We start from the raw sequence: 25,296 nt of genomic DNA, 5'->3' as shown, positions 1-25,296 counted from the left end.
ATCGTATCTTTCCTCACCTTTACACTGTAGTCCCTGCCTGAAGATCCCTCGGAGGAGCCTCTTGCAGTATTGGCACACCGTCGGACGTGTGTATGAGTGGATGGCGAACGTGTGTGGCACCTTCACCTTGCTCATGAGGATCTTGTCTAGATGCACGGGTCGGCCTGTGTAGGAGCGCCGAGCCTCACTCGGTGTCCGGGGCTATGGTAGAAAGGGAGGAAAGAAACGAAATTGAGTGTGTGTACAGTCCCTTCCAAAAGTATTGGAATGGCAAGGTAGGTGGCTTCAGACAAAATGTGCTCTGTCCTGAGTTGTTTAACACTTCTAAATACCATGAAACGAAAGCTGAAATTCTGAACTTTTGTCTCATATTCGTCTTCTGATGAGAAACCCAAATGTCTTCACGATACACAAAAACACAGGAATTGGCGTTGCTGTTCCAATTCTTTTGAAAAGGCACTGAATGTGTTTTGCTTTTGTATTAATATTATTATGAACTCTAAATCGTTTATAGGTGTGAATTTGATTGTAAATGGTTGCTTGTCCATGCGTACGCTCTGAGTTTCGGGGTTTTAAATCATATTTCATCAGAGATAGGGCCCAGTTCAACTGCAACGAGGCGTAATGAGGACGAGCAGTATAGAGAAGGGTTAAACGGAATATTTACAGTGATTATTTTTATGCTTGTATGAGAGTTAAGGATGTTAAAATGGATTCCTCCCTCCCTATGATTTTTTTTTTTTTTTTAACTGAGGTCCATCATTGTGTTGAAACAGTTCTACTGTATTTTCAGTTCCTACGTATGTCAACAAGTGCTTATACCATTTGTGTGTGTGAGCGGACGAGGCCAGAGTCATCAGTGCAAGTAGATGTGGTCCCAACACTGTAAACAGACTCGCTGGTGGAAAGCCGCAGAGATTGGCTGCTGTTCACAGAAGTTGTGGATAGGCGCCTCTTCCGAGCTCTACAGTTGTTGGGAATGCTGAATGCACAGCGTTTGTGGTAGTTCAGTCCACACCCTGTGGGGGGCACCATGAAATCAGGGACCAAGAGGAAGACATCATAAAAGTGATGAATGTGAGGACGATGTTCTATGATGTCATCTCATGGATTTAAAAAAAATAAAAATAAAAAGTACTCACCATCACACTTGAGCCCTTGTCTGACCAGTCCAAACAACATCTCTCCACAGTGATCACAGAAGGCTGGGGCCCGGTAGGAGTGCACGTTTAGAGCATGGGGCCGAATCTGGAAATCTTCTGATGTGGCCGCCGCTATAGATGAAAAAGATTCCATTTAAAGATGAGGTCTGAATAATTGACATGTTCTTTTTTTTTTTTTTTAAACATTACTTACCAGAGAGCACCACCTCCACCAAATCTCCCTCCTGAATGTCACCTGCCGTTTTAACCGGCTGAAGTATATTGCTGGTTGACGTGTCATGTCTAAACAGCAATATCTTATCATAGATACCATAGAAGCCACATTCTGGGAACTGCAACAGAGAAAAATAGCATATATCAGTAAACTCAATTTTTTAGAAGCAGCAAAATAAAGGCTGGGATTAGTACAAAGTACAGCTTGCTTGAAAGCAGGCCCATTTAATGTACAATAGGTGATCAGCAACAAGAGCTTTTAAACAATCACATATTTTAGTAGGGTTTTAGTAAATAAACATGGTATTAGACATTTCTAAACATTTTCTATAATAGTAATGTAACAGGTTCTGACAATATCACAGTCAAATTGAACGGAACAAGAGGGAGTCAATGTGCACTATATATTTATATATATGGTCAATATTTAGCAAGGTAAAGGAAGCACAACCCAAGTCGACACCTTTGACAGACAATACACAATACCCACTCATCTTCACTCACCAACCCACACAAACCACCCTTTAAAAAGGCACTTATCATCACATGGGTCGCGGGGAGTGCAAGAGCCTTTCCCATGTGTCAACGGGCAGGAGGCAGGGTACAGCCTGAACTGGTTGCCAGCCAATTGCAGGGCACATGGAGACAAACAACAGTCGCACTCACAATCACAACTTGGGACAATTTAGAGTGTCCAATAAATGAAAATATGACAGTGTAGTTTCTAACTGATTAGTACTAGAATGGGAGAAAGTTGACTGCAAATCTGTTTTCAACAGTGTTAAGACTTAATGTTGACTACCTTGATGAGCAAATTCAGATCTGGCTGAAAAACACCTACCGCAAGATGCTGCCACCATCATGCTTCACTGTATTAGACAGGTGATGAGCATTGTCTGGTTTTCTCCACACATACTGCTAAGAATTAAAGCTAAACGTTGTCTAAAAGAGCTCTACGTTCTTAACTTAAGCTCTTTTCCAAAACAAGGTAAAAAGCAAATTTTAAAAAAAAAGTTGTCTTGTAATGCCATTGATTGTGCACAAACTCTAACTGATCCACACACTTTTTTAAGAGGATAAAATCATGTGCGTAAAATTTGCAGGGCTGGGCCAATGTAATTTTTCCTGCTTCATTGCTCTAAAATTGAGTCTTACTCAAAGCAAGTCTATCACAATTACAGTTCCGTGCAAAAGTGTTGTAATGGTTAAGTCAATTCCTTTGTTTTTGCTGCACTGTACAGGGAGTTGTCGGGTTAAGATAGTCTCGGCATAAAACGTTTCGACTTTACGACGGCCCTGTCTTCTCCGCCATAATGGCACCAGCACCATAGTCTTTATGCTTTGCTCATGCATATTGCTTATCTGTGCTTGTGCGCTGGGAGTTTATTTTACCTTTTCGCCCAGCTTTTTACACATTATAGCCCAAAAGAAGAAAGCTGTTTTCTTTCTTTTTTATTTTTTTTAGCAATGCTGGTCGAGCCGAAAGAAAAGCAATGACCGTGGAAACGAAGCTTAACATCATCCAAAAAAAAAAAAAAAAAACGGAGAAAGGATTAACACCGACAGACATGACAGACAAAAACTTAGTCAGATGATGGTGGCAATTATTATTAAGGTCAAAGCCCATATTTTAGCGCATGTGAAGGGTTTCACCCAAGCAACTTTTTTTTGTGAAGACAAAAAAAAAAAATAACTAAGCAACGTTCTTCGATCGTTGCTGAGATGGAAAGATTACTTACGTTATGGATCGAGAATACGAATCAACGTTGGCTTAATATCAGCCTTATGTTCATTAAGGGAAAAGGCACGCCATATTTTCCTAACTTTGAAAGCACAAAAAGGAGAGGATGTCTGAGCGAAAAGAGGAATTTCGAAAATACTTTACCAATTTAGAGATGTTTTATGGTGAAATCTGTGGTCCCATATCAATAATTTTGGTGAGTCTTCCTTTAAGTCACTACTGCAGGAACGGATCTCAGTCGTAGACCGAGGACTCCCTGTATACTGAAGATATTTGGGTTTCAGAAAAAAGAATATGTGCCCTGCGATTGGGTGGAAACCAGTTCAGGGTGTACCCCGCCTCCTGTCTGTTGACAGCTGGGATAGGTGCTAGCACTCCCCGTGACCCTTGTGAGGATAAGCGGCTAAGAAAATGGATGGATGGACAAAAAGAATATAAGGAAAAGGTTCAGAATTCCAACTTTCATTACATGGTATTTACACCTACTGTTAAACAACTCAGGACGGAGCACCTTTTGTTTGAAGCCACCCACTTTTCAAGTAAGTAAAAGTATAGGAACATATGACTGATGGGTGTTTATAGTTGCTCAGGTGTTGCCTTGTAGAATGACTGCGTAAAGGTCAAGTGTCATCCCTATAAACATTCTAAAATAGATATTGTAATGAAAAATACATATAACATTATTAACTTCAATGTCTATACGAAAAAATAAATACGAGCGGGGAAGCGTCATCCATGATTGAGGAAGTGTCATTTGACATCCAAGTGTTCGCCATATTGGCTGCATGTCCTGTCCGTGACGTCACCCTGGGCATAAGCAATTGAAAACACGCTGTGGCCCTGACTATGGGAGACGAACATGCCCCTTCTGACACGAAAGCTCTTATCGAAGAGGAGAACATCACACAACCGAATGAAATTACTGGGATAATATTACCCTATTGTTTCGAGCCATATTCAGATGATATGCGATCACGGCCAAACCGCCTCCCCGTTCGATCCACTTCCACGGCGGAGATGAGCCATCTTCTCGTCGGCTCGGACTTGTTGACAAGGCCTGGAAGGCCGAGCCAGCCGGCCTCGTCGGCCGGGGTGGCTCATTTTCACCGCCGAGGGGGCTTATCACTTCGCCAAGCTGGGCCGCTTTACTGAGTGCGCCATAAACAATTGTGTATCACTGCCGCCATCGGCGGTGTTGTTCACCGCGGACGACGGCGGCAGCTATGAACAACGCTGTCGGCAATGGCGCACTCAGCCGCCTGCGATGACAACACCGTAAAGTGCCCCAGCTCAGCACCATGATAAGCCACCTCGGCGCCAAAGATGAGCCACCCCAGGCAAAACCGTGACCGGCGGACACGGCGCCGAATCCGTGGCGGCTCGCCAGCGAAGGCTGCCGCGTCGTGCCACGCAGACGAGCACAGCTTTGGGCAGGCTGGCGCATACATACTGCAGCGGTGGCAACAGACTCCCAGAGAGTATGTATGAGCCAGCCTGGCCGAAGCCGTGCTCGTCCGCGAGCCACGATGCGGCAGCCTCCGCTGGCGAGCCGTCACAGCAGCCTTTCGGGCGAGCCGATACGGCAGCCTTTGCAGCCGAGCCCTACACGGAACCCGTCCGACGCGCACAGACACATTTAGTCTACTGAACAACAGACATCAAACAGGCTGCCCAGGAAACAATGTGAGAGCTGTGAAGAAACACCCAAAGACAACAGTCAGTGACCTCCACCTCACAATCCACTGCTCAAAGAAGAAGAGAGAAGAAATATAAAGGCCATGCCACAAGATGCAAACCACAGCAAAAAAAAATAAAATATCAGAAAGTCAGATTGGATTTTGAAGTTTTATGGATTTGTGAGACAAAGATTAACATCTACCAAAGAGATGGAAAGGTCAATGTATGGAGAAAGAAAATATCTGATTTTGATCCAGTATATACAGGCTCATCTGTGAAGCACAGTGGTGGTAATTTCATGGCTCGGGCTTTCATGGCCACTTCTGGAACGGGCTCACTAGAATCTTTCCTGATGTAATTCATGATGGTTTACAAGTCGACAGTTCTGTACTTAATATCTTGGAAGATTTTTTTTTTTTTTTTACTTTCCTATTATGTTACACAAAAAACAGGGGGTTTCAGGTATGTAAATAACTCATGTTGTCAATAAATCTTTCGCTTTCAAAAAAATGACATCATCAAGTGGGGTTTCCAAAATTGTTTAAATTCACAGTAATCTGACTATATATAAACTTCTGACGTTGAAGAAACTAATATATTATTATATTGTCTAAAAAATCCTCTCGTTATTCTGCCATTAGCCAATTGAAATAATTTTGGTAATAATAATTGACCCAACACAAATTATATTTACTCTGATTTCATGTCAGACAGTGAGGGGGGAAAATGTATGTATTTTTAAGGTAGTGTAGGTAAATTTCTTTCACTCATAGGTGAGCTAAAAAGTTATATCTTCTTCTTCTTTTCATTCCTGCTTCTTCTGTCAAGGGTTGCCACAGCGTGTCATCTCAGATGAACGCATATTTGTTTGGCACAGTTTTACGGTGGATGCACTTCCTCTGCATTTTACCTGAGGAGAGAAGCTTACAGCACCTGGTATTCCCAGGCGGTCTCCCATCCAAGTACTCACCAGGGCCAAACCCGCTTAGCTTCCGAGATCTGACGGGATCGGGCGTTCTCAGGGTTGCATGGCCGTAAGCTGAGCTAAAAAGTTATATAAGTACTATATTTTTGTCCGCACTGTCTGAGCTAGTTCTATGAGAGCTGATAAACAGACCTTTAAGCTTGCAGCAGACATTTTCTGGATGCACATGGTGCTGATTATACTGCATATTTTGAATTCTGTCAAGCCACTGAAAGTTCTTAAATTAAACCCTGCTTCTCTTACTTCGGATGATTGTCAGATACTCTGTTCGTTCAAGAGAAGAGTGTTTTCTTTCTAAAATAGTCTCTTCCAAATGTATTGGAGCAGCAACGTTAGTTCCTTTGTTTTTGTTTTATACTGAAGACATTTGGGTTTCAGATATGAATATGAGACAGTAGTTCATAATTCCAGCTATTATTTCATGGTATTTACATCTAAATGTGTTAGACAACATGGGACAGAGCACCTTTTGTTTGAAGCGAGCAACTTTTCAATCAAGAAAAGTACTGGAACAAACATTATTAAATTAACTTCACGTGAATAACATTTCATATTTGCTGGCATAACCTTTACTTGCAATAACTGCATCAAGCCTGTGACTCAATGACTTCACAAGACTTCATTCTTTATTTGAAATGCTTTTCCAGGCCTTTACTACAGGGTCTTTCTGGGGGTTTCTCCCTTCAGTCTCCTCTTCAGGAGGTAAAATGCATGGTCTATTGGGTTAAGGTATGGTGATTGTCTTAGCCAGTCTCAAACCTTCCACTTTTTTCGACTTCAGAATTCCTTCTGCTGCTACCATCATGAATTACATCAGTAAAGACTCTAGTGAGCCCGTTCCAGAAGCGGCCATGCAAGCCTAAAGTGAAATTTCCAGATGCCTGAAGGTGCCATGGTCATCTGTTTAAAAAGATTATACGCAAGTATAAACTACGATAATGTCCAGCCATCACACTGATCATGAAGGAGATAAGTAAGAATATTATTAAGTTCTTTTGAGAACATCACACCCCCAAACATCGTCAGGATAAGCAGTTCAGAAAATGGAACAATGTAATCCCCTCCCCAAAGTCAAACGTGCCACCCAGTGGACATCCGTGGAAGCACAGGGTTCCCTTTCTTGTCAGTATGTATTTCTTTCGGCTTGTCCCGTTAGGGGTCGCCACAGCGTGTCATCTCAGATGAAGGCTCATATTTGTTTGGCACAATTTTTGCCCTTCCTGACGCAACCCCTCGGCATTTGTCTGAGGAGAAAGCTGGAACCTATCCCAGCTAATTCTGAGCAAAGGGCATGAACAAAATACATTTTCATTGGTAAAGTATTATGTCACATATTTACATAATTATATTATTTATATATTTTTCACATCATTTTATTGTAGTGTTTTGAATTTAAAGACTTCCTTTTTATATAGTGTATTTAAGGGTCAGAGCCTACAACTGAGTGTAGGGACTTTGAATGTTGGGACTATGACAGGAAAAGCACAGGAGTTGGTTGACATGATGATTAGGAGAAAGGTTGATATTCTGTGCATCCAAGAGAGCAGGTGGAAAGGTAGTAAGGCTAGAAGTTTGGGAGCAGGGTTTAAATTATTCTACCACGGGGTAGATGGGAAGAGAAATGGAGTAGGGGTTATTTTAAAGGAAGAGCTGGCTAAGAATGTCTTGGAGGTGAAAAGAGTATCAGATCGAGTGATGAGACTAAAATTTGAAATTGAGGGTGTTATGTATAATGTGGTTAGCGGCTATGCACCACAGGTAGGATGTGACCTAGAGTTGAAAGAGAAATTCTGGAAGGAACTAGATGAAGTAGTTCTGAGCATCCCAGGCAGCGAGAGAGTTGTGATTGGTGCAGATTGTAATGGACATATTGGTAAAGGAAACAGGGGCGATGAAGAAGTGATGGGTAAGTACGGCATCCAGGAAAGGAACTTTGAAGGGCAGATGGTGGTGGACTTTGCAAAAAGGATGGAGATGGCTGTAGTGAACACTTATTTCCAGAAGAGGGAGGAACATATAGTGACCTACAAGAGCGTAGGTAGAACCACGCAGGTAGATTATATTTTGTGCAGACGATGTAATCTGAAGGAGGTTACTGACTGTAAAGTAGTGGTAGGGGAGAGTGTAGCTCGACAGCATAGGATGGTAGTATGTAGGATGATTCTGGTGGTGGGTAGGAAGATTAAGAAGACAAAGGTAGAACAGAGAACCATGTGGTGGAAGCTGAGAAAGGAAGAATGTTGTGCGGCCTTCCGGAAAGAGGTGAGACAGGCTCTCGATGGACAACCGAAGCTCCCGGAAGACTGGACGACGACAGCCAAGGTGATCAGAGAGACAGGCAGGAGAGTACTTGGTGTGTCATCTGGTAGGAAAGGGGAGAAGGAGACTTGGTGGTGGAACCCCAAAATACAGGGAGTCATACAAGGAAAGAGATTAGCGAAGAAGAAGTGGGATACTGAGAGGACTGAGGAGAGGCGAAAGGAGTACATCGAGATGCGATGTAGGGCAAAGGTAGAGGTGGCAAAGGCTAAACAAGAGGCATATGAAGACATGTACACCAGGTTGGACACGAAAGAAGGAGAAAAGGATCTCTACAGGTTGGCCAGACAGAGGGATAGAGATGGGAAGGATGTGCAGAAGGTTAGGGTGATTAAGGATAGAGATGGAAATGTGTTGACTGGTGCCGGGAGTGTGCTAAATAGATGGAAAGAATACTTTGAGAAGTTGATCAATGAAGAAAATGAGAGAGAAGGAAGAGTTGAAGAGGCAAGAGTGAAGGACCAGGAAGTGGAAATGATTACTAAGGGGGAAGTCAGAAAGGCACTACAAAGGATGAAAAATGGAAAGGCAGTTGGTCCTGATGACATACCAGTCGAGGTATGGAAGCAATTTGGAGACATGGCTGTGGAGTTTTTGACCAACTGATTCAACAGAATACTAGCGGGCGAAAAGATGCCTGAAGAATGGAGGAAAAGTGTTCTAGTTCCCATTTTTAAGAACAAAGGGGATGTTCAGAGCTGTGGGAACTATAGAGGAATAAAGTTGATGAGCCACACAATGAAGTTATGGGAAAGAGTAGTGGAGGCTAGACTCAGGACAGAAGTAAGTATCTGCGAGCAACAGTATGGTTTCATGCCTAGAAAGAGTACCACAGATGCATTATTTGCCTTGAGGGTGCTCGTGGAAAAGTACAGAGAAGGTCAGAAGGAGCTACATAGTGTCTTTGTGGATCTAGAGAAAGCCTATGACAGAGTACCAAGAGAGGAACTGTGGTACTGCATGCGTAATTCTCGTGTGGCAGAGAAGTATGTTAAAATAGTACAGGACATGTATGATGGCAGCAGAACAATGGTGAGGTGTGCCTTAGGTGTGACAGAGGAATTTAAGGTGGAGGTGGTACTGCATCAGGGATCAGCTCTGAGCCCCTTCCTGTTTGCAGTGGTAATGGATAGGCTGACAGATGAGGTTAGACTGGAATCCCCTTGGACCATGATGTTCGCAGATGATATTGTCATATGCAGTGAAAGCAGGGAGCATGCAGAGGAACAATTGGAAAGATGGAGACATGCACTGGAAAGGAGAGGAATGAAGATTAGCCGAAGTAAAACAGAATATATGTGCGTGAATGAGAAAAGAAGAGGGGGAAGAGTGAGGCTACAGGGAGAAGAGATAGCGAGGGTGGACGACTTCAAATACTTGGGGTCAACAATACAGAGCAATGGAGAGTGTGGTCAGGAAGCGAAGAAACGGGTCCAAGCAGGTTGGAACAGCTGGCGAAAGGTGTCTGGTGTGTTATGTGACAGAAGAGTGTCAGCTAGGATGAAGGGCAAAGTTTACAAAACAGTGGTGAGGCCGGCCATGATGTACGGATTAGAGACGGTGGCACTGAAGAAACAACAGGAAGCTGAACTGGAGGTGGCAGAAATGAAGATGTTGAGGTTCTCGCTCGGAGTGACCATGTTGGATAGGATTAGAAATGAGCTCATTAGAGGGACAGCCAAAGCTGGATGTTTTGGAGACAAGATTCGAGAGAGCAGACTTCGATGGTTTGGACATGTTCAGAGGCGAGAGAGTAAGTATATTGGTAGAAGGATGCTGAGGATGGAGCTCCCAGGCAAAAGAGCGAGAGGAAGACCAAAGAGAAGGTTTATGGATGTGGTGAGGGAAGACATGAGGGCAGTTGGGGTTAGAGAGGAAGATGCAGGAGATAGGCTAAGATGGCAAAAGATGACACGCTGTGGCGACCCCTAACGGGACAAGCCGAAAGGAAAAGAAGAAGATTTAAACTTCAACTATATAAAACTTAATCTGAGTTACAGTAAGCGGTGAACACATTTCCATCAGTCAATGGGTCTGGGTTAATATCTTGCATCAGACATTTCCGTGTGGAGTTTGCATGGTCTCCTTGTGCTTGTGTGGGTTGTCTCCATGTAGTCCAGATTACTCTAACATCCCCAAGCCATTGAAGACCCTAACTGCCCATAGCTATGAATGTGATTATGTGTATGATTTTGTAAGCCTGTCCCATGCGACCAGTTCAGAGTGTACCCAGGCTCTTTTGGGATAGGCGAAAACTCAATCATGACCCTGAACATGAGATGCAGTAAAGATTTGAAGAACTGACTAGATGATTCAATTTCAGCATGGTTCATGACCTTTTCAAGGTCATGTCAGTTGGTGTAAAACAATTTTAAGTAAACAGCAAAGATCAACAGGGACACTGCAAAGTTTGACTATATATGCATTATTTCCTATAAACCAATGGCATAAATGTGTAACCAGGTCTAATAAAAATAACCACCCACCCCCTACTAAAGCTAGACACAACCACTTTGAACAATTAAAAAACTACATGCATCAGGAACTGGCATTGGGACAACTAAGAGTGTCTCCTAAAATGTGTAATTACAATGACTCACAACCTTGAAAACAGCACAATATCCCAACTTTACCAAAACCTACAGCTTATAAGTACCACATTGTCAGTTCATTCCCAGCTCCCTCTATTCATTAAACTATGTGCTGCTAGTACTAATGCACACTTCATGACCAAACACCAAGAGACAGCCAGCTGGCCGTGTCGCGACCAGAACATCCAATATATACAGTGTGTTAACCACAACTGCAGCAGACATGTCTTAGCGGCCCACAGGTCTTTGGTGCTTGTCTGCGGTGAAGGAGTCGCCTATGAGTAAATGACTGCTTTCTTTTCTTTTTCTGACAGCTACTAGCTAAAGAGACTGATGGGAAATGTACTTTTGACTGAGTCATCATGGGGAAAGTTATATTGTTTGTATTGCAATTATATGAACAGCCATGTTAGTGTGTACATTGTAAGTGGAGAGGTTTGAGTCTTGTTGAAAGAGAGGTGTCCAGTCCACAGACGGCAAACAGTCTTTGAATAATCCTTGCAATTACAGTACATGGTGTCATGTAGAGCTCTTGTCCTGGAGACTTGGCTTTGTCTCCAGGTTGGATTTGGGTTACCAGGGATCAGGTTGCTTCACTATACCTGCAGTTCTTCAGGGCAATAAGGCCATTATGCGTGACATGAATTATGAACAAGACCTTTTTTACCTAAACCCTCCTCCCATGTTTCCTTCTCCTTCATTAACATCTCCATCTATTTTCTTTGGATCATTTCATGCAATCCCTAAACTTCTTTTACACTCATCTATCTTGCTGTGCATGTTTACGCTTTGAGAAATAATAAGGGCAGGAAAGATAAGAGAGGCTGAAAGTGGAAAAAGATGTAAACAAAGACGCAGACTAGCTCCATTGTTAACTTCATGAGGCACTTCCCCGTCTTGCAACCTAATGTCACGTCAAAGCTGGCTGGTGATGGCTAACAATGGTATGAATTGACTGGCCTACTTTCTTTCAGTTGGATGTTGTGTTCTTATGAGGATAGACTTGATATTTGTTGAATCCACATATCAATATCTTGACTTCCTGAATTCTTGTGCCAAAAACTTCAAGAACTGCTTTCATTGCTTTCAATGTCATGTTAAGATTTTAAAATGTTTTTTGGGGATAACTTTAACATAACAAAATAAAACAACAAGACTGCTTGTTCAGTTTTGTTAGCATCATCAACAACATGTACTTAAATGAATATGTATACAAGTTCAATGGAAGTTCAGAATCTGGAGAAACCAAGCTGGTTTAGCAGTCCACAGGCCATCCAAAACATACCGTCTGCGCTAACTGCAATGGCAGAAGCCATGTCAAAGCAAACCATGTCTTTGCTGCCTGTCTACTGAGAATATTATAGTCTCCAATAACTTTGACAATATTACCATCATCACTTATCACACCTCTTCTTTTTAAGTGGCGTTAACCACTTTTTTAATAGTTCCATTTAAAATCATTCAACGATGCAACAAAAGGTTAACTGAAATGAATGGGAGACGATAGACCTACGCTAAGGCTGAACAATCACAATTTGAATTAATCTGTCTGAATTTTGTCATTAAGATTGGTGCAATATATATTACAAACTGGAAGGAAATTTTGTTTCCTAAGCTAAATTCAAAGAGCCACCCCTTCATCCAGATGCGTAATAGTTTCTTCCTTGATGCGAGGGCCCTCATCCCTCCACAAAGTATTTTGTTAATTCCTGTACTTTTTAAACAGTCCTCCACAGTAACAAAGAAACAACAGCGATGGGGGCAAAGAATAAATGACATGGTCAAGATAATAATCATGCACACAATATGTTACCGTCTTCATTTCCACAATTTTCTTGATTTTATATGTATATCATGACAGCAATGTTTCAAAAGGCCCAGTTGAACTGAAACCTAGAGAACCAAAAATAAAAAAATTAACTTTAATGGTTCTGCTCATAAGGCCTGGTTTGAGTATGTAAGCTCTAGATTCAAGGAATAATCAATCAGTCTTCACTCTTATTCTGCTCAAAACGTATGGGAAAGAGGCATGGGAATTGGAATCCATGTTTCATAATGGAGCAGCATAAATTCAACTTCCCTTTGTGGTAGGAATACAGTATCTGCGGGGGAGGGGGTGGGGTGACTGTAACGGAATGCCGCTTCCGATAACATCATCAAAGGCAAACATTCAGCAGTTATTAAAAACATGGAAAAGGATGCTAAAAAACTGTGTATACAATGCACAAACACGGAAGCAACATGTCAATGTGATGTCATGGCGGCACATAACGATTGAGAGTTAAAGGTGAAGTGCAAATGTATGTTCTGTCACATGCATTGCGTGTGATCCTCGACCTGAAATGCTCGGTCATATGATGCAGGTCACAGGCACAGTGTGGAAGTGATTCATTCTGTTTCCTTTCAAAGCTAACAATCAGTTGTGGAAGCTGGTGAATGTGACCTCATTCCTTCATCACATTGCACGAGAACTGATGTTCCTTCAGTGACATTATAAAGTAAAAACACTGGATTAGGTGGTTGTTGTGACGCGTTGTAACCAATAAGAGCAAAAACAGCAGCCGTCAGGAGTACAATGACTGGTACTGTATATCCTGCCAAGGAAGGTGCATGCTTCTACTTTTTATCTTCCCCACCACTTCCCCCTCCTGCAACGCACTGTGAGTCGCTATGAAGATCCACAAGCACAGGCGTGCACGTTCACACTAGGCTTTACGTAATCAGGGTTTTGGGGCCCATCAGCGAGTTTTAAAAAAAAATGATAACCAATCCAATCACAAGATGGAATAATGAGTATTTTGAGTATTGTATTTTCCAATTGACAAGCCACCACTTTTTTACGGCGATGTGAACCTTGTGGCATATTTAACAATGCAGCAAGAATATTGTTTTTTTTTTTGTTGCAACATAGGAAGAATCTCCCTCCAGCGCACGTAGAAAAAGAAGAATCCACCTCAATTGCAAGTAGAGGAGGAAGAAGCTACAGTACCTTGAGCGTGCGTACAGTACAATTGAGTGAGAGTATGTGCCTTGGCTCTAGAAAGGTTGGAATTCGTTGCTCTGTTCAACACAACGGCAGCAAGTCATTTATTTACTGCATCTTAATTATCACATTGAACCCTTGTGTGGATAAGCAGTACAGAAAGTGGATGGTTGGATGCAACATTTTGTTTGTCCCTGAAGTTGTTGTCCACCCTAGCATTTTGGGGTAACTGCCCCTTTATGAAACTCTTATCTTTTAAGTAACCTTACTGCGTTACTGCCAGAATTTTGCACTTCTAAAGCATAAAATATACCAAACACATTGAATATGACATTTAATGCAAAATGTTACTTTTGGGAAATGGGGAAATCTAAATAGAATCGTATGGCGATATTGACTTACATGTGACGTTTGCCTCAGTTACAGGTGATTTGGGGTGTCTTGGGCAACTTTGGGGTCACAGTTAAAAGCAACAGTGGGCATGCTGGAGCCTATCCAAACTGACTCTGGCCGAGAGGCAGGGTTCGCCCTGATGTGGTTGGAAGCAAATCGCAGCGCACACAAAAACAACCGACCATTCACACTCACACGACAGGTAATTCTGGGTCTTCAATTAACCTACAATACATGTTTATAGGATGTGGAAGGAAACTGGAGTACCAAGTGAAAACCGGCACAGGAAGAACATAAAAACTCCAAACTTTAAAACCTCATACTAAACTTATGCACTGTGGCAAGTAGCGATCATGTTAAGTAAATTGTTGTTAAAGGTGTATACATTCCAACACGGCATGAACTGTATCCGAATGCGATTGGATGAATGTGTAAGAGGGTGGGGTATGTCTTTAGAAAAGCAGCCAGCTGGTATGTGAGTCAGGGAGCTTCGAGCATACAGCAAATATATTTCTTTTATAGTTCTTTGTCTGCAACTTGAGAAAAATATGACTACCAGTCGACGTTGACTCGACTGTCATCACGTTAGCATCGGCTACAACAAAATCTGAATTTTAATTATTGGAATATGTTTGGAAAATATGATGTAGGTGACAGTGAATGCAGCTGCTGATAGTTTACTCCATAAACAAATTCAGCGCAGCTCAGTCTCTAGCTAGCAGAAGCAAGCAATATGGTAATACGGTTTTGGCAGTACGGCAAACTCATTTGAAGCTGCTTTTGAAAATATACAATGTGTTGTGAAAGAACAAAACATCTTCTTTAGTTTTATTTTTTTTAAAGCATGTGAAAATGGTTCACAGCTTTGCAACACAAAGAAAATGTGGGTCCCAGAGTGACAACAGTTAAGCGCCACTGCACTGGTGCAAACATCAAAGAATTACCTTAGCTTTTTCTTTGTCTTTTGTGCTCCCCCCACCACCACCCAAAACTTATTTCTAAAGAAAAACCACCCTTAACAAGCATTTTTTAGTAAATACTCTGATTTCTTATGTATATAATATGTTTGTGTATTAGTGATATTGGCACTGTATGTAGTGACTTTTTTTTTTTTTTTTTACAATTGTAGCAAATTAAAAAAAAAAAAAAAAGCCCCAAAGCAGACTGGTCCTGAACCACACAATATTCTGATTACCTGAATGGTGGAGGCCAGAGAGGACTTATGGATACTGTAACGATGTTTTGTTTTGTTTTTTTTGTTTTTTTGGATGTTAGTGATGTAATAATATTAGACGACGACAGGGTGGATGATTGGTTAGAGCATCTGCCTCACAGTTCTGAGGAAGGATTCAAATCCTTGCCCCGCCTTTGTGGCGTTTGCACGTTCTCCCCATGCCTGCGTGGGTTTTCTCTGGGCACTCCAGTTTCCTCCCACAAAACATGCACGCTAGGTTAATTGAAGACTAAATTGCCCATAGGTGTAAATATGAGTATGAACGGTTGTTTGTTTATATGTTACCTGTGATTGGCTGGCAACCAGTTCAGGCCCCACCTCCTGCCTAAAGATAGCTGGGATAGGCTCCAGCCTGATACTAGACTTAAATGCATGCAAAACTGTCCCTTTTGCAATAGAGCAGGTCTGAATGAGAGAGAGGGTGTGATGTTGCAGGGCAACATTGGGTATGGTTCTGTATTTGAACACTTCAGTGTATCCCGGAGACGCTGCAATGCTGCAGTCTGTCGGTCCAAGCTCACCATGACAAACTTTTTGGCCCTACATGGTGCTACAAGGTGATGGGTTTGTGCAGCAGATGTGACAACAGTAACAGGAAACTTATCCAAGTCATATTATAGGACTGAGGAAACGGACTGCGTCCTTTCAAATGACACACATTGTTTAAACATCCATCTGTGTCTGTGGAACCAATCGAATCTGCTTACAGTTTGTGTCGCTTCAAACAGAGTCAGGATCATCGCTGCTTCCTTAAACGCCACTAACTGTTAGCCTACACTTCCCCGCATTAACATGTCAGGCACAAGACTAGATAGAAGAAGAACCCCACCTCTTTTTGAGTCATCTGTGGGGCAATGAGAGGTTTGCGTAGCAACATGCATGTGAAGACGTCAAAGACCTGCCCTCATTAGATCCTCACAGCAACCCGGTGCAATGCAGGAATGTTTTCTTTTCCCTTTCCATCAATGGAACAAACCCAGTGTGCTATTTTTAAACCCAATGAGGTCATCTGATGACGATGATATGGACCAGACAACGTAAATCCTCGTCATTCCTCTAATGATGTTACACCCACTGCCCTCGATTCGAGTACTTACAGAGGAGTATGCGAGACTTAAAAAAAAAAAAAAGCAAATACAGGATTTGCTGTCTTTTCAAAACATAAAATCACAGACGCAAGTGACATATTTATTGCGCAAAAGCTTATGACATCAGCTCCCTGTGGGGCTTGGTGGGACTAAAAGGCAATGTGTGTAAATAAACAAATGAAAAGTGTGTGCACAAGGGTAGCTGAATGAATTGTTCCTCTGATGTCACAGAACCAGATCTCAATCTTTTTTAATCATCTCAGCAGTTATGCTTGATTATGCTTTAAGTGACAAAAGCAAAATTATCTTTTTTCTTCCATCAGAGATCCAAAACAAATAGTAAGGGAATATATCAAATGAAGATTAAAGATAGACTACATTCATTATAAGATGTGATGAGCAAGACTAACTGAAAATAATGGAGTTTTTTTTTTTCATTTAGTTGAAAGTTTACCAAGTGGTGTTGCATAGTGCACACAATATAACAGGATCCAACACAAGTTGTAATTAGTTTTTTTAGATTTCCTTACTTTTATGTTCATTATTGTGGTTGCAGTTTGTGTAGTAGGCTAGAACTGAACCACATCCTTCTCAAAGCTGTTTCACTAGTTGTATCTCCAGTTTCTTATGCGGCGGCTTCATGTGCTTGCAGTGTGCAGAGCTGTGTTCCCATCTGATGTTCACTCAAAAGCATGGCCCTAATTACAATTTATATGCATGCACACTCTTTTTCCACTCAAAGATGCCAGAGGAACCAAAACAACAAATGACCTGAGATATCCAGCATGTTACAGAAATATGTGTTTGTTCTTTGGAAGCATGCTGAGCCAAGCAGCGATAACATCTCAAGCCTGGGCAACTCTAGTATGACACGTACATTGTTCCATGTTTATGACTCTTATTATGTTGTTTTTTCCTGTTAGTCTCAGACTCTTTACTTTAAATTATTATTTGTGACTTACTGAAACATTTGCTTTTGATATATATCACTGAAACTGTAAAGTTTGGGGAAGTTGGATTTTGGATGACAAATTCTGAAAATGAGGTCTACTTGGTGTCTGTCCTGATAACAATCTTCGAGAATGCTATCTATGGATTTTTAACCGTTGCCGTAAAAAGCATTTAAAGTACACAAAGCTCAATGCCAAACCAAATAAACTTTGTGGAATACTGGTTCCTTGGTTTACTCTTTTTCAAGCATTCAGCATAGAGGAGAGGTTTGGCCTACATTGAATTTCATGCATTACATGAAGTTGCCTTCTCCCCAACAAACTAATAACACATTTATTAGCAGATGGGTGATTTATGACATTCTTGCTTCAACGAGTGCTGCTAACTAATAACAGAGTACTATAGATTTTTTTCCCCCATTGAATAATGCATTTGTGTGTGTAATCTGTACCCCATACTCCCAAAGGACCCCCCACAGGACTCCCTGAGGAACACATTCAAAAGCCTTCGCCAAAGCAAAGCAAACGGTGAACTTCCATGCACCCTCGAGGATCCTGGCAAAAGTGTAGAGTGGGGCCACTGTTCCACGGCCAGGATGAAAACCACATTGCTCCTCTTGAATTTGAGATTCGACTTCCCGACTGACCCTCTTCTCTAGCACCTCTGAAGACACCTTACCATGGAGGCTGAGGATCTTTCTGGTGGCGCCTCTCACCGTGGGCAATTCCAGAGTGGAACAGAGTCCAACCCCTCTCAAGAGGACAGGTACCAAAGACCATGCGGTGTGTAAAGGTGAGTCCGACTATATCTAGTCAGAACTTCTCGACCTCACACACCGGCTTGGGCTCTTTCCCTGCCAGAGAGGTAACATTCCATGTCCCTAGAGCCAGGCTAACACCTAGCTCAGATTGCACCCAAACCCTAAAGGCCCCCTCACAGGTGGTGAGCCCATTGGGAAGGGGGACCCATGTTAGCCTTTCAGGCTGTGCCTGGCCGAGCCCCAGGCCACCAGGCAGTCACCTTCGAGCTGCACCTCCAGGCCTGGCTCCAGAGGGGTGCCTGGTGACTCGTGTCCAGGCAAGCGAAACCTGAATCCATTTGTGTATACCATCATCGGGGTCTTTTGGCCATGCTTTTTCTGGTCCCTCACCTACAACTTATTTGCCATGGTTGACCTCACCAGGGGTGTGAAGCCCCAGACAACTTAGCTCCTAGGATCATCGGGACACACAAACTCCTCCACCACAATAAGGTGATGGCTCTAGGAGGGGTTCTGATTCTACAACTAGTTATTATTCAACTTTTTGTTTATCTAACCATATGAGGTGATAATTCCTTTATACGGGTTAGTCGTAATGGCCCTCGCAGGGAAGTCCTAACTAAGATGTGGCCCGTGACAAAAATGAGTTCGACACCCCTGGCTTATGGCATCACTGTCCATTTTGATGCCTGGTCCACAGCAGACAGGAAGGCCCAACAGAGGCTGATAACCAAATTGAGTATCTAACCGGCTGCCCAATTTAATCTCTGGAGCATATTGCCACCTCAAACTATCTCAGCAGAGTTTCGACTTTCATTAAAGACTATTCACCATTGCCACCACCTAATTATCCCTCCTGTCTTCTAGAAAATGGTAAAAATTACACAAATCACAGACGGACTTCAGAAAAATTTCTTTGCCACAGCAATACACAACCGAAATTCACACTACAGCACTCAACTTTTCATAACCAATTTCTCAAGGGCAATGAGCAATCTATTTAAACAGTTTCTTAAATATTGCTATTATGGATTTGAATGTTTTTATTTGCACTAGAATATTTTGTGTGTATTTTTAAGGCAACTTGCAGGAAAGATACTCCTACATTTCATTGTGTATGCTGTTATAAAATAATAATACAGGCAATTCAGTTTAATTCAATAGATACAGTCAACGTTTAAAAGTTGAACTGTGTCATCAAGCAAAGTGTGAAAATATAAACTTTACATGCCTTTCCATCCTACATTTTTTTATTCGACTATTTAAGCATCTTTTCCCCTTACACATAAAGATGGATGGAAGTTTCCCTGGGGCATAAATGATTTAATTGTCTAATTTGCAGTGACAATGGGGGAATTGGTGCATTTGATCATTGTGCGTGACTATGAATGAGTGATGTGACAATGGCACCATTGTTGTCAAATAGTGAGCCTCTGAATATGTCATCAGGAAAGGACCAGGGTGGAAAAAGTCCTCATGTAATAGCGGACCGAGGATAATAACACGATTCGAACAAAAATATGTTATAAATGCTTCTGATTACTCAGTTTCACGTGGGACCTTGTAATTCCAAGGAAATTCTCCAAAGTTGCCATCAACAGAAGTCACACATAAACAAGATACAGATGTTTGCATATTCCTTGATACACATATGCACACACCAAGATGCATGCAGAGAGCCACAATAGAGACATAGTTAAAGTGTGAGTCATCTCATTGGCTTTCAAGAATGCTCCATCTCCCTTGTTTTTTTTCTCTGAGGCGTCAATTTGCATCCGAATTGGAGAAAGCAAGCACGGCAAATGTTGTGGGCCATAGATGAACCTTAGTCATATGACTAACTGTTTACATGAGTCACTTTGCCTCAAATCTTACCAAAATCAGTGTCCTCTTGAACTTGGATAAAAATCCCAAAAGATTTTTGTTATACTTGCTAACTAACACAGGCCTTATTTTCATCTTCTAAAACTCATGTTTCAGGTCAATCAATAAAACCTTTATCTGTATAGCACCTTTAATACTTAACAAGCAAGACAAAGTACTTCACAGGCCAAATGATAAAAAACAAAAACAGAACCCTCCCACGGCAGCCACAGTCTCTAAGCCACTGCAACAGCCAAAACCCGTAAGTAAAAGTAAGTAAAAGTAAGTTTCTTTCGGCTAGTCCCTTTCGGGGTCGCCACAGCGTGTCATCTCAGATGAACGCACATATATGTTTGGCACAATTTTTTATGCCGGGTGCCCCATTTAAACACACCCCTCCTTGAGCTGTCACCTTATCTTGTTGGAAGGGTTTGTGTCCCAATGATTCTAGGAGCTGAGTTGTCTGGGGGTTTCACGCCTCTGGCAGGGTCACCCACAACAACAAAAAAGTCCTAGGTGAGGGACCAGACAAAGCATGGCTCCATAAACCCCAATACAAATGCAAAAATTTGATCTAGGTTTCCCTTGCCTGGACGTGGGTCACCGGAGCCCCGTGGCCCAGCAAAGCCTGAAAGGGTAACGTGCAGTGCATTACATGCAGTAATGTCCCCTTTCCCAGCTTTTTTGGAACCTGTTGCAACCAAAAAAAATTGGTTGAAAACAATAATTTTGATCAGTTTGACCATGAAATATCTTGTCTTTATAGTGTATTCAATTAAATATAGGTTGAACATGTTTTGCAAGTCATTGTACAGTGTTCCCTCATTTAACATGGGGGTTACGTTCCAAAATATACCCGTGATAATTAAGTGAAATCCGTGTAGTAAAAGTGAATTTTTTTTTCATTTTTTTAAAAATAATTATATATTTGTCATTTACAAGAAATGTTTTTTCCCATTTATGGGATGTTTTCTTTCACTTACAGTGCTTTTTTATAGGTTGTTTCATTTACAGATTGTTTTTTTTACATTTGTTTTTCATTTCACACACTATGAACTTTTGTCAGACAGGCATTAACATTTTTTCAGATTTCTCTCATTTAAACACACTCAAAGTTCAAACCTTTGTAGATTAAAAAAAAAAGTACAGGACTGTATTCTTGAATGAAACCAAAGATCAAAATCTGTTTGAGACCAAAATATTGATTTGAGAAATACATATATAAACCCTCCAACCATTTTCCTCTGCTTTATCCGGCACCCAGGTATAAGCGTTTTTAGGAATAACTTTTTAATAATAATATACACTCATTAATAATACCAATTTTAATGATCCATCTATTAGGTTGGAGACAAGAAATTATTAATTGTGACTCCAGCGTATTTTACAGTTCCTCTGGCTGGTTGGCACGGCTCTGCTGTGGTGTCCTTGGTGCAGGTTTCTTGCCTATGTAAAACATAGCTATGGTTGCTTTTTTTTTGCCTTCTGGGCGAGAATATGCTTATTTATGTTTGAGAATTGAAGCTGCGACGCTTTGTGAAAGAACACAGGCCGACCCTGGAATTTAGGATGGGCGATCGCGGCACCGCGCTGAAAGTAAAGTCTTCTTCCACACATTGGAGGTATCTGCGCATGCCCAAACCCAAATGCATTATAGGGAATGGCCATGTTTTCATCATTAGCAAAGTTTTTGCTTTACTTTTAAACTCATAGCTGGGAGTGGCAATATAAAACTATATTTTAGCCACATCGTTAAATATGCCGCAGGGTTCACAGAGCCTGATAAAAGTAGCGGCTTGTTGTCCATAAATTACAGAAATCAATACAACTGGAGATAAAAAGATCTAAATAAAAAGTAATCAATGTGACTTGAGATTGAACCTGATGTGGGGGTGCTACATTCACGGTGACATAAAATACTCTGACAGTGAGTATTAAACCAGATTAAAAACAGTACCAGAGAGGCTGATTATATTTTGCAGCCCATATAAAAGAATATTGTGATTGAATTTCAAAGGCTACACTCAGATCCAGTAAAACGAGGACAGAACAACATTGACAATTTTGGTCATGTGATTTTTCTCAAAACCCTCGCTGAAAGGTTTCGTGCAATCCGTTAGTATTCATAAAATCATTTAACTGATGAAAAAACAATCTCTTGAATTTTACTTTAAAAGGCAGATAAGAGACGGGTCTGTAATTTGTTAGTTCTGCAGTGTCTGATATCAATTTCAATTATTGATTGACGAATTGCATTGCATTGCAATGATAATCATCTTTTGATTTTTGTTTGTACTTAAGTACTGCCATATTTTACAAAACCCACTTTTTCTCGTACTTCTCCTGTACTAGTTTTGGCCTTTTTGATTATATCAAATCAACTTGAACCGTGCTGTAAAGAGCTATGTTGCCCGACCTGAGGGCAGTTTTGCAGGCCCTGCGGTGTGAACAGACCTGCTGGTCATCCAGGGTTTCTAATTGGGGAAAAACCCTAATGAGAACAGAACTTGTATAGTCCAATACAGCCCATGTATATCTATCCAGATCCTGGTGCACAAAAAGGCCCCAGTGTTTGTTGAGAGCAGTCCTGAAGTTCACTCTTCAGTCTAGTCTCTGGCCAGGTTGTGACAGTCATTGTGGTGGGCCTGGATCTGCGTCTGAGGGTGATGTGTGAAAGGACAAGCAGCAGCCACGAGTGCTCCATGAGCCCACTTGGGACTAATGACACAGCCCTCTAAATCCTGTCACCTGACAGTGTGATCGCACGCCAGCTCACCACACCGATGACTGTTAATCATCCATCCATCAATTTTCAACACCGCTTATCCAAGATAGGGTCACGAGGCACTGGAGCCTACCCAAGCTGTCTTCAGGCAAAAGACTGACTACACCCTGAACTGGTCAGTAGTCAGTGACAGGGAACATACAGACACGGACAACCAGTTGCACCCACACTCATGCTCTCTGCACCAAAGTCAGGCGAGTGTACCATTACAGACCACTAGTCAAGTCCATGAAAAAATATCGTCCATTTTAACTATCAAACTAACTATAAGTCTGTAGAATATTTTTTTGTGAGATGCCTATAATATGGACAAAGTTGACTTGTACAAAACTGGGTCAAATAGAAGTAGCTGTCAGAGAGGCATTTTCTGGACATTTGTGTGACAAAACCAAGGTGTTTTTTTTAAAATGCAATTGACACACACAATTGACACAGTCAATGTTACAGTCACTCTATGGTGGTCTAAATATCCAAAATATGGGACCTTTGATACCCAGCAGCAAACAAAGCTCTCTTGTCCTACTAATAGTTTTATGTAGCATATCCTCGACTCCCTGCCCAGTCAAAACTCGAACGCTCCATTCTGAATTTTGCTCAGCTCCTTTTGAAATTGTGTGTGTGTGGGGGGGGGGGGGGTGGAAGACACTTTTTTAACTGATGGTAATTACAGGATTTGTAACAAAAAGTTAACTTTGCACCGAAAAGGCTTTGGAATACCGACCCATCTAAGAGAAGGCTTTGGTTTCATTTCATTGTCTTTTTAACTGTTATGAATCTGTCAACCAGAAACTGTTTCATTAAATCTATTCACATTTGTATATCAAGGATGGGGGTAACGGTGGAAGTGACTGGCTAGCACATCTGTCTCACATTTCTGAGGACCCAGGTTAAATCCCACCGCTCCTGTGTGGAGTTTGCATGTTCTCCCCCGTCCGTCTCTGGGTACTGCGGTTTCCTCCCACATTCCAAAAAACATGCATGGTAGGGTGAATAAGGACTTAATTGTCAGTGGATGTGAATATGAATGTGAAGAGTTGTTTGCTTATACGATGTGCCCTGCAATTGGCTGGTGACCAGTTCAAGGTCTAACCCGCCTCTCGCCTGAAGTCAAATGAGAAAGGTACGAGCATGCTTGTGACCCTAGTGAGAATAACCAGTACAGAAAATGGATGAATGGATATCAAGGGGGAAGTCAAGAGGGAAGTCATAAATGTCATTATGTTGAATGATGTTGTTGTCACCTGTCAATGGAGCAACACACTCATTATAAGGGTGGAGAAAGCTTTGATAATTAACTCATTACAAGTTTACAGAGGAGGAAGCAAAAGCGTGAAAATGAGAAAATATACAATGCTGGGTGTGTAAACTTGCACAAGGTAGGAGGAAAGTTCTGGGTAGGGCATAAAACTGGTTAGCACCAAAGTCAAACTGTGGTTGTCTGTTGCTGCATCATCCCACACTTAAAGGACTCTTCAATAAGCACACTTTTACAATCCCGAGAGCTGTAACAACCTCCAGACCCAAGGCAACAGTTTCAACGATTTAAACAATGAAAATCTCAATGTATCATGTCATCTGACCTTCTCAACTGCTGCTGTGCATCCCTGCTTCTGGTCTCCAGGCAGCGGTGTCTGCTTTGAATAATCAAATGTGCTAGTGATGACTAGACCTCTGCTGCACTGCAGCAAGAATAACAAGGTGATAAAGTAAAACTGTTAGTGGTAGAGTTGTTTCACTAACATGCAAATCAAGTGGGATAACACCACACAGACAGTAAATATGCCAAACTGATACATTAGGCGTGGAAAAAGTAATGATTGCGATTACTTTGATGATTCTGAAATCACTATTAATTAATATGATTATTAATCTATTTAAATATTTTGTATTTAGAAAACTACACAAACTCGACTTGTGTACTTCAGGAGGCATCCTTCATCACACCTGCCCCTGGTGTTCAAATGTCTTGTGTCAACCATTGAGACCTTCAAGTTCCTGGGAAATACAGTTTCACAGGACTTGACTTGGGAGACACACATCAAGTCAAAAGTCAAAACAGCCCAGCAAAGGATGTGCTTCCTGTGGCTTCTGAGGAAGCACAGCCTGCCATGAGCGGTGCTGAGACAGTTCTACACAGCGGCCATCGAATCAGTACTGTGTACCTCCATCAGTCTGGTTTGGGCCTGCCACAAAAAAGGGCAAACTCCTACTACAAAGGATAATCAAAACTGCAAAACCAATTGTCGGCACCACCCTACCCACCCTTGAGAACTTGCACGCCACCTGAACTAGGAAAAGAGCAGGCAGGATTCTATCGGACCATCCACATCCTAGCCACCAGCTCTTCCAGCTCCTTCCCTCGGGTAAGCGCTACCGAACAATGCAAATCAAAATTAGCAGGCATTCCAACAGCTTCTTCCGTCTTGCAATTAAATGCTTGAACAGCTAATGTACAATTCAACTGCAGCATGCCACCAATTTTCTGTCTGTCTATCCAGTTTGTCGTCACATTCTGCTGGGCCAATTAGTATTCACGAAACGGAAAAAAAA

The 25,296-nt window shown here is 41.8% G+C and overlaps 1 protein-coding gene and 1 non-coding gene across 3 annotated transcripts in view; both read right to left on the bottom strand.

The window, feature by feature from the left end:
* The window catches only part of prkd2 (protein kinase D2), a 51,298-nt gene that overhangs the window by 13,663 nt on the left and 12,339 nt on the right, over positions 1–25,296 (bottom strand). For both annotated transcript variants that reach the window (XM_061827564.1, XM_061827563.1), the window contains exons 2-5: positions 1,357–1,495; positions 1,143–1,274; positions 823–1,019; positions 18–201 (exon numbers count right to left, since the gene is read on the bottom strand). In XM_061827564.1, coding sequence (XP_061683548.1) covers positions 18–201; positions 823–1,019; positions 1,143–1,274; positions 1,357–1,495 — 652 coding nt within the window. The remainder of the gene's footprint in view (positions 1–17; positions 202–822; positions 1,020–1,142; positions 1,275–1,356; positions 1,496–25,296) is intronic.
* Positions 5,716–5,834, bottom strand: LOC133505460 (5S ribosomal RNA). The gene has a single exon (XR_009796270.1). It is a non-coding gene; the product is annotated as a 5S ribosomal RNA (ribosomal RNA).

This window comes from Syngnathoides biaculeatus, chromosome 8, assembly GCF_019802595.1.
Source record: "Syngnathoides biaculeatus isolate LvHL_M chromosome 8, ASM1980259v1, whole genome shotgun sequence".
Classification (NCBI taxonomy): domain Eukaryota; kingdom Metazoa; phylum Chordata; class Actinopteri; order Syngnathiformes; family Syngnathidae; genus Syngnathoides; species Syngnathoides biaculeatus.
The sequence above is the reverse complement of the archived record's forward strand: the minus strand, read 5'-3'. Positions and strand labels throughout refer to the sequence as shown.